The sequence below is a fragment of the Acyrthosiphon pisum genome, chromosome A2 (assembly GCF_005508785.2).
Source record: "Acyrthosiphon pisum isolate AL4f chromosome A2, pea_aphid_22Mar2018_4r6ur, whole genome shotgun sequence".
Classification (NCBI taxonomy): domain Eukaryota; kingdom Metazoa; phylum Arthropoda; class Insecta; order Hemiptera; family Aphididae; genus Acyrthosiphon; species Acyrthosiphon pisum.
This window is the reverse complement of record NC_042495.1, coordinates 24,099,835-24,110,925: the sequence shown is the minus strand read 5'-3', so window position 1 is coordinate 24,110,925 and position 11,091 is coordinate 24,099,835. Positions and strand designations below refer to the sequence as shown.

At 28.6% G+C, this 11,091-nt stretch overlaps 1 protein-coding gene across 1 annotated transcript; it reads left to right on the top strand.

Moving 5' to 3' along the window:
- Nucleotides 1–1,650: 1,650 nt before the first annotated feature.
- Nucleotides 1,651–4,585, top strand: LOC107884302. Its single transcript, XM_029490499.1, has 6 exons — nucleotides 1,651–2,014; nucleotides 2,094–2,316; nucleotides 3,034–3,134; nucleotides 3,212–3,434; nucleotides 4,157–4,257; nucleotides 4,337–4,585. Exons 1-6 carry the CDS (start codon nucleotides 1,923–1,925, stop codon nucleotides 4,470–4,472), a joined length of 876 nt encoding a protein of 291 aa, XP_029346359.1. The 5' UTR covers nucleotides 1,651–1,922; the 3' UTR covers nucleotides 4,473–4,585.
- The last annotated feature ends 6,506 nt before the right edge of the window (nucleotides 4,586–11,091 follow it).

Here is an 11,091-nt window from a genome sequence, read left to right as displayed (position 1 = left end):
CTAGTATTAAATTTTCTAACTTTTAGGCACCACGAATAAAATTGTATTGACATTTATAGAAAAAAAACTAAAACAATTAAAAATTTCAAATGATTGTAAACAGCTCAAAATGTTTCAAAATATTTCAAAATTTTATCAAGTATAAAAAATTACAAAATAAACATTTAGTGTACATTTCATGTGTTTACAATTATTTGTTTTTGAACAACAACAAAGTAAGTTATACTTAACAAATTTTATTTGAGTTGTAATTGTATTGTTTTAAAATCTTGATTCCACCTGTTAAGAGGACGTGATACCTGCATGTGGGGTGGGGGTTGTCTGGCCGAAAATCTAGTGACCGAAAGTCTAGTGATCGAAAAAAAGTGATCGAAAAGGTATCTGGTCGAACACTTTTTTGATCGAAAAATATAATATCGCAAATGCAAATGATCGAAATGTTATGTAATCGAAATATGTCATGGTCGAAAAATATATATTTTGTGTTAATTATTTTTAAAAAAAAACATAAATTATTATATAAAATTAATTTAAGTAGGTATTATAACGTAGAAAAAAGTTGTTATAAAATATTAAAATAATTGGTAGTTCTAGATACTAGTATAACTTATAAGTATTAGTATAAATAATATAATATAGTAAGTAATTAAAATTTAAAATTTAAAAATTTAAATATGTTATGATCGACAAATATATATTACATACAAGTAAATTAAAAAATTAACTAAAATAGGTATTATAATGTAAAAAAATGTTGTAGTAAAATATTAAAATAATTGGTAGGTATAGATACTAGTATAACTTATAAGTATTAGTAAATAATATAATTTTTGCACCACATTTATTAACACAAATCCAATAAAATACGTGTTTGCCGTCAGTTTTACGTAATAAATCTTTGATTTTTTTATATATGAAATTATTTATATTTAATAATATTCCTCCATGGATGCTAGGTACAATATCAATATTCATATTTATAAATAATAAAAAAAAATTAACTGTTGTTGCAAAAATATGTATAAAATACCAAAGTATATTGAACAGATGATAAACACTATTGGTAGGTAGGCCGAACACGTTGAACAGTCGTTACACACTAAGTACCTACTATACGATATTCCTTCATATGGGCTAGGTATATTTATAAAAATACTAGATAAAGTAATCGAAAAGATATTCATTATCTTACCTTCGACCAAAAAACCCATTCGACCACAAAATATTTCGACTATATTAATAAAATATTCGATTATCTGTTTTTCGACCAAAAAAAGATTCGATCACATGACATTTCGATCGCTTTTTTTCGATCACTAAACCTTCGACCAAATGACTCGCACCGTGCATGTGTTGTCTCCGTCTTACAAGTGCGTTACATAGAAAATGTTATGCTCAGCAGAACAAGTGTAATTCCGTTAGTTTAAAAATTAAGCCGAAATGACTAATAAAACCTAAAGGTAAGATTATTATCTAGGCAACCTCATGAGCTTTTTAATATATTTTAATTTTAATGTGAGTTATGAGTATTTTAAAATTTAAAATTATTTGAATATCTTAAGATACACATAACTTGCTTTAAAATTAAAATATATTAAGAAGCCAATGATGTTGCCTAGATAATAATCTTACCTTTAGATTTTATAAAAGGTCAATTCGGTTTAATTTTTAAACTGACAGAGCTACACGTGTTTTGCTGAGTGTAAAATTTGATACGTTGCACACTTGTAAGACGTAGACAACATATGCACCATGCGGGTATCATGTCTTCTCAGTATGTAGGATAATAATAAAGTGTTTGAATTCAATGGTCAGTTTTATTTTTACAATTATTAATATTATATTGTGAGCTATATAATATATATTATTAGTAAATCATTAGTTTTTAATTAATTTTTTTTTTTGATTTTCAGGGTTCAACAATGTCTCAATACAGGAGTTTGATAAACAATACGGGTGATATTTTACAATCACCGCCTTTGGTCCGTGCAAGTAATACAGCACAAATAATTGGGTAAGTGTAATCAAAATAATACAAATAATCAAATTTGTAAATGTCTAAAAACAGAAAAAAAAAATATTTTTGCTTATAGTAATACTGTCTCATACTCCAACATTGAACCTCCAACGCTACCACAGATACAACAGCTCAACACATGGAATGTTGAGCCGATTTCAATTATTCCAGCCACAGAGATCATTGACCTAACTTCCCCACCGCCCATCCCTGTTCCTCCAACTGTGCAGGAGAATTATCTTCCTTTTGAACGGGAATTGACGGTGTTGGCCCGTGACACATCTAGTCATGCATACATAGTAAATTATGTTTAATATTTTAAGATTGGGTAAAGTTATTGGGGGCTAGAATAAAATAATATTATTTTTCATACCTTTATATAATATAAAATCTTGATACCTTTATATTTAAAAACAAATATTTTTTTTCCAAAAATACAGCACAAACTTCAGATAATTGTATGTAACAAATATAAGTAATTAAGTTTATAATGACCATTTAATAAACCTAAGATACTATGGTTTGAACTTTAAAAATAATATAACAAGTTTGTTGACTATGTTTTGCATAAATGTTTTGTATTTAAATGTAACATGGGCTTTTTAATATATTTTAATTCTAATATGAGTTATGAGTATTTTAAAATTTAAAATTATTTGAATATCTTAAGATACACATAACTTGCTTTAAAATTAAAATATATTAAGAAGCCAATGATGTTGCCTAGATAATAATCTTACCTTTAGATTTTATAAAAGGTCAATTCGGTTTAATTTTTAAACTAACAGAGCTACACGTGTTCTGCTGAGTGTAAAATTTGGTACGTTGCACACTTGTAAGACGTAGACAACATATGCGGGTATCACGTCCTCTTAGTATGTAGAATAATAATAAAGTGTTTGAATTCAATGGTTGGTTTTATTTTTACAATTATTAATATTACATTGTGAGCTATACCTATAATATATATTATTAGTAAATCAACAGTTTTTAATTTATTTTTATTGTATTTTTAGGATTCAACAATGTCTCAATACAGGAGTTTGATAAACAATACGGGTGATATTTTACAATCACCGCCTTTGGTCCGTGCAAGTAATACAGCACAAATAATTGGGTAAGTGTAATCAAAATAATACAAATAATCAAATTTGTAAATGTCTAAAAACAGAAAAAAAATATTTTTGCTTATAGTAATACTGTCTCATACTCCAACATTGAACCTCCAACGCTACCACAGATACAACAGCTCAACACATGGAATGTTGAGCCGATTTCAATTATTCCAGCCACAGAGATCATTGACCTAACTTCCCCACCGCCCATCCCTGTTCCTCCAACTGTGCAGGAAAATTATCTTCCTTTTGAACGGGAATTGACGGTGTTGGCCCGTGACACATCTAGTCATGCATACATAGTAAATTATGTTTAATATTTTAAGATTGGGTAAAGTTATTGGGGGCTAGAATAAAATAATATTATTTTTCATACCTTTATATAATATAAAATCTTGATACCTTTATATTTAAAAACAAATATTTTTTTTCCAAAAATACAGCACAAACTTCAGATAATTGTATGTAACAAATATAAGTAATTAAGTTTATAATGACCATTTAATAAACCTAAGATACTATGGTTTGAACTTTAAAAATAATATAACAAGTTTGTTGACTATGTTTTGCATAAATGTTTTGTATTTAAATGTAACATGGGCTTTTTAATATATTTTAATTCTAATATGAGTTATGAGTATTTTAAAATTTAAAATTATTTGAATATCTTAAGATACACATAACTTGCTTTAAAATTAAAATATATTAAAAAGCCTATGAGGTTGCCTAGATAATAATCTTACCTTTAGATTTTATAAAAGGTCAATTCGGTTTAATTTTTAAACTGACAGAGCTACACGTGTTTTGCTGAGTGTAAAATTTGATACGTTGCACACTTGTAAGACGTAGACAACATATGCACCATGCGGGTATCATGTCTTCTCAGTATGTAGGATAATAATAAAGTGTTTGAATTCAATGGTCAGTTTTATTTTTACAATTATTAATATTATATTGTGAGCTATATAATATATATTATTAGTAAATCATTAGTTTTTAATTAATTTTTTTTTTTGATTTTCAGGGTTCAACAATGTCTCAATACAGGAGTTTGATAAACAATACGGGTGATATTTTACAATCACCGCCTTTAGTCCGTGCAAGTAATACAGCACAAATAATTGGGTAAGTGTAATCAAAATAATACAAATAATCAAATTTGTAAATGTCTAAAAACAGAAAAAAAAAATATTTTTGCTTATAGTAATACTGTCTCATACTCCAACATTGAACCTCCAACGCTACCACAGATACAACAGCTCAACACATGGAATGTTGAGCCGATTTCAATTGTTCCAGCCACAGAGATCATTGATCTAACTTCCCCAGGGTTAGGTTAGGTTAGATACTATGGGTTGAACATTAAAAATAATATAACAAGTTTGTTGACTATGTTGTGCATAAATGTTTTGTATTTATATGTAACTGCCCGTATTAATAGATATTAGTTACTCTAGGCTGATGCCTGATTATTTATTTCAATTGTAATTGTATTGTACATATAGTTTTTACTTATTAACAATTTTTGTACATATTTTGTGTAATATCAGGTACAAGGTTATATATTTATTGTGGTTTTTTGGTAATGGCATATTTAATAGTACTATGATTATGTTCAATCATGAAACTGTGTTGGCATAATGACGTACATATTATCACAATAATCAAGGCTTGAAAGCAAAAATATTTTTTCGATTTCGGTTTTTAACGACTTTAACCCGTTCTCAAAATCGGTACCTATCTGATATCGGTTTCACACATTATTCGATATAACGCGAATAAATTCGCAAAATCGTGTGTGTGAAGTGGAGTAAAAATGCCTGATGACAATTGCATGCGTAAAATATAAATGGTTAAAACATATATTATACTCAAATCGGAAAAGATCATGACCAGGCAACGGATCATTGAGCGTCCGATACGCGCAACTGGTTTCTTATTATAGTTCCCCAAATATGAATATCCGTTGATAGTTATACAGCACTGCTTCAAATGTGAACAGAACATACTGTGCTGTGTGTAATTGTTTTCGTAACACGTACGCCGCCACACGCCTTCTGTATGCAAAAGTGTTCGTGGCCACTATGGCGTGCGGTAAGGTGGAGGAAGTTGTTATGAATGTGCAACTGGTGAATCTAATTCCGATTTGGGTATAGATAATAAATTCAAAATATTTAGTATTTAGACGTCTGAATGAGAATACACAAGAAAGTATACGGATGGGCTGTTGAGGTTTCACGTCATTGGACGTTAAATGTAACGTTGATTATGGATCAGACGTGGGTCGATTATGATATAACTGTTTAAAAAAAAATTAAATTTGAGTTATAAAGGCCTTAAAGAGACAGTCCCATATTTTGGTAAACTTTGTTCGTAAGTAATAATTAGGGCTGGGATTTGTATGTTAATACATATTTTTAGTAAAACATGATAAATTAATTATTGCAAATGATAAATTCGTTTCACGTGATTTGCAATAAAATAAGACATGTTTTATCTTACATATTTTTACATATTTCGTCATAAATACATAATATTTTAACATACCTACTTTGTACAATTTTTGCTTTTTTTAAAATATTTCATAAATTTTGAAAATTTTATTTCGGTGGTTTAGTAATATTTTACATTTATATTTCGATAATGGTACTCGGCAAATTGTAAGTGTATAATGTATATAGGAAATAAGTAAAATAAATATTAATAACTTGATTTTAGTAATATAAAGTCTGCTCTATCATATAGATATTGTGTCTAATTTTATTTTTTTCGGTGAATCAATTTCAAAATTAGAAAACACCAAGATTCCGTTTAGTGAAAGCATACAAATTATTGATTTATCAATTTCAAAAATTAATGAATCAGAGGGCCCAACAGCTGAATTATTAAACTAGAACAAAATGAACGTCGTTTTAAACAAAAATTCGGGACTGAAGACCATTAAATGTATAGGAAACATTCTTTGTGGTATTGCGGATAAAGACACGATGGATCTTAATCTTTCAGCTAGTGAAATAACAGCCATGAAGTATGCACCGATAACATCTTGATGAACGTTCCTTTAGTAGGTATATACCTACTTATATATACCTAAGTCAGTGTTAAGGCCAAATCGCCGTACATTTAATTTTGAAAATTTAAAACAATATATGATTTGTCATTGTTTCACTTTAAATTGATTTAACATCAATTGTATTTCAATTTAACAACATATTTTTTTTTTTACTATTGCATATTTTTTTATTTTTTGCCACACATTTTTTAAATTAAATTAATTAGACATAAAAAACAATAAATTGTATTATTCAAAAATTATTTAGAATTGTATTTTAATTTAAAACTAACATATTTTTTATTTTATTCTACATATTTTTGGTTTTTTATTACATATAAATCCCAGCTCTAGTAATAATAAACTTTTATATTAATAGTTATTTGGATCAATCGTCGTTTATTTGTAATAACAAAAACCTAAATATCATTCGTGCTCCCGCGAGCTACGGTTCAAATATAAAATATTAATATAAATAATATTATATTGTATCTATATGTAAGAGCTGCGTGAATGAGTATAAATCCATAGTAATTTTTTAAAAAATTCATAAAAAAAGGTAGGCAAGTAGCTGTCGCTCTGCTGTATAGTAGGTTACAAGTGGGTCACTGTATAATGGTTGGTATTAAATTTGAATTCAATGATATAATATCATTGTATAAGAAAAACGATTCTGAGCGGAGACTGAATCTAGGTATAAGATATATTATATACTTATATCTATGGTATTAAAAAAAAAATTGATCTATAATAAATTCCAAATCAATTATATCACAATATCCATTAGGCATAAGCGTGCGCAGAATTTCTGGCTGGGTACTTATACATAAATATATTAAGACACACACATATTACGTATATATAATATTCATATTCACACCTAAGTTACAAAACTAATTTGGATGGGGTAACTTCATTCAACTACATTTACCGTGGTAAAAAATTATTTTATGATTGACTATCAATTATAATAATAATAATATTGAATATTGAGGGTGGCCGGGGGAGTTCGCAGAGTAGTCAAGTGCCTACCCCGTGCGCACGCTTATGTCATTAGGTACTCATTACGCGTTATACATCAACAACAAACCGTGATACTATCATAGGTATATAATAGTACACTTTAAAAGTTTCAAGTACCCACAAATAATATTATACAATCACAACAAAATAACTAAAATAGTTATTCCAGGTTTTTTAATATGTAATTTCGTCCAAATTTGAACTTAAAATAAACTGTGCCTATGTATTTTTTAGATTTTTTGGTAACAGAATTAACTATTTACGTGGAATCTTGTTTTAAATTTTCAATCCTTAGATATAAAAGTTGAACATTTTATGAATTTTAAACTACAAAATAATTATTCAATTTTAAATTTGATAAATTTCGTCAAAATTCGATTTTTAAATGCTTATAAAAAAAAATTGTGGCTATGTATATTTAATATTTTTCAACTGCTATTGTAACGATATATCAGGAGCCTTCTGCCTTGTATTAAATGTTTACACTTTTTGGCCCAACAGATAAAACTTTATTGATATTTATAGAAAAAAAACTAAAAAAATTGAAAACTGGCAATGTCCGTAAACAGAAAATTGTATAGAAAATGCTAATATAAATATTCAGTAAAATTTTCAAGTATCTACTATCATTCGATTTTTAATTACAACAGAATAAGAAAATCGTTACATGAGAATTCGAGTGAATATCAAATGTTGTAAAAATATGAATTTCAAACGCTCATAAAAATTTAATTTGTCTTTCTTGTAGACATTTTTTTTCTGATAAAGGTAGATAATATTATGAGAAATCCTGTATTACATTTTCAAATCTTAGATTTAAAAAAAAAATTTTACGAATTCTTAAGCCAAAATAATTTGCTAATTTTCGTGATTTTTCCATATTTTGTCAATTTTTGAACTTTAAATGCTAATAAAAAAAAACTGTGACTAAGGATTTTTAATATTTTTTAAATGTCATTGTAAAAATATAGTAGAAGCCTTGTATTAAATTTTCAAGTTTTTTTTATTGACATTCATAGAAAAAAAAACTAATTATATTGAAAACTGAAAATGTCCCTAAATGTATTGATTTTACAATGAGATATGTACTATGTAGGTATTTTTTAATTTTTTAATTTTTTAATTTTTGTGTCAGTCTCGACTTTTTGGGGGAGTAAAACTGCTTCGATTTTATTCAACAATATCTTGTTTGATAGGAAAGTAAATCTAGTTTGCGCATTCGTGAGAATCTCAATAGCCGCGAGAAAAGCAACATAAAAATTAAGAAACAATTTTTACGCAAAATCTGTTTTGACAATATCTATTTTGGTTTTCGGTGTAACTCTAAAACAAATGAACGTACATGCAATTTCCACTGGTTGTTTATAATTGCATTTTCTATACAGAACATTTTCAAAATATTTTGATTTGTTTTGAACTGTTTAGAAACATTTTCAGTTTCCAATTTATTTGCTTTTTTTCTATGAATGTAAATAAAACTTTATCTGTTGGGTAAAAAGCTTGACAATTTAATACAAGGCTCCTACTATATTGTGAAATTTCAAAAATATTAAAGATACTTAGTCACAGTTTTTTTTTATAAGCGTTTAGAGTTTGAATTTTTAATGTAGGTAACTTATTGACTTAATATTACACGTTTATAAAAAACATTATCATAGACTCATTATGAGGTAGCCCGTTAAACTAGCAGCGCCCACCTAGCAGATATTATTACAACTACGTAAACTGTAACGAGTTGTTACCGGGAAGTCGTGTACAAATCATATTACCGACGTCTAACCTGTTCTTTATAATCGTGCCCACGCTACATTAAGTTTCAAAGTTTTTCTTTGGTTCAGAATTCAGACCACACTATTATAGATAAACAATAACCAAATCAGCTTATCGAGTGCAGTTTCAAGTTCCAATAATATTATTGATCTGTGATATTAGCATATATAATATTAATTATCATTCCATCATATCAATTATTATTCCACACATCAAATAAGCCCATACGGCTTTCTCATCTATACATTTGGCGCAAAAATTTAAAACAATTTCTTACAATATATTTTTATTTTCAAATTGTTAAAACAATACATTTTTCAAATTAGAAACTGAATAAACACATGTATAAGTTGGGTTTGTTCACTGTTAGCAAAATCATTAATTAGTTTATTTGTCATTGTTACAACCATAGGCGTGCGCACGGGCCGGCTCGGTCGAGGTTTGGCAAGCATCGGGTTTCAAGCATCGGGCAGTGTTCGGAACGGTCACTAAAAAAATGAACTCGTTCACGTTCACGTTCGTGTTTTTTTTTCAAACGAACGCGTTCATCGGGTCGTTCATTTATTTTTTATACATTTTTTTTATGAATCATTTGCCTGCTGTAAAGGCTCAGAGTCAAACAGAGGGTGACTTTTTGTCCAGCAATCAAAAAATGAATCCGGACTTTTTGTACGACTTTTTTCATTCCGGACTTTTTGTACCCGGACTTTTCGTCCGCCATAGTTTATGGGTACGCGGACCGTGGCGGGCAGCGGTCTTTGTATTATTTTACAGTGCCCGCGCGGGCAGCCCGCTTTCTGTTTGACCGAGCCTTTAATATAAAAGCCTAAAATCATATAAAACTCAAGCCAAAAATAAAAATACTATTAAGACTTATATATAATATAATTAATTAATATATTTTATAAATATATTTATTAAAGGGTAAATAAATTGAACGTCTTAAAAATCGATCAAGTTCGTTAAAAATATAAACGTCGTTCACGTTTACGTTCTATTTTAATAAAACGAGTGACGTTCACGTATCGTTCACTAAAAATGAACGTAAACGCGTTCCAAACACTGGCATCGGGTTGGTAAAAAGTAAAAACGCTAAACCAGACGAACTAAACCAAAAAATAAGGTTTCGGAGTACCAGGGACTCATGGTCTAATCGTTACTTTTCTTCAGTTTCGGCGGCGGTTGATGCGATGACGCGCGGCAGCAGTTGTAGCTACTCGCTCTTACATTCTGTTACATTATAAAAACATTATAGTTTGTCTAACTACTGTTATAATTGGTAATTACGCATTTATACATAATATTATTTCTCTATTCATATTAATCGATCGATTGTTAGTACTAATCTTTAATAATTATTCACGTCCGTTTGAAATTAAAAATACGGATACGTAAAAGATATATTAGAGACGTCACATCGACGCGGCGGCAGTCTGTAGTCACATATTATTATCAAACTGAAGAACTAATAATAATATTGTTGGTCTGTGAGATTGATCGTTGGTTGGATCGAGGTTGATCGGATAGTAAAAACGCTACTTAAACAGACGAAAAATGTGGGGTCGGAGTACCAGGGACTCATGGTCCAATCGTTACTTTTCTTCATTTTCGGCGGAGACGCGCGGCAGCAGTAGCTACTCGCTCCACACGCGCGTTATACCACCCCCCCCCCCCTACTTCTATAAATAATATAATATTTTAAGAATATTTTTAAATACTGAAATAGCCAATAATTTACGAAAATCGAGTAGTGGTTCAAAATACCAATATGTATTAATATATTATTATAGTTAAAAAATATTGGACGAGTAGCTTACCTATTGTTATGTATTAATTATCAAGACACAACACTCGGATGGTTGGGTGACTTAAAATATCATATTTATATAATTTATTACTTATATATAAACTTTAAATTTTATTTGTCACAGTACCTATCGCAGAAAACGGTAGGTAATAAATCTATAATATTATGTTATATAGTGACTATAGTGCAGTATTATTATACTATCGTACTAATATAGTAAAATAAACACATTGATATGGAAATGTTAATTATAACCTGTTAATTATGTCTATCTGGCCCTCGCATAACATATAAATAAAATGCATTC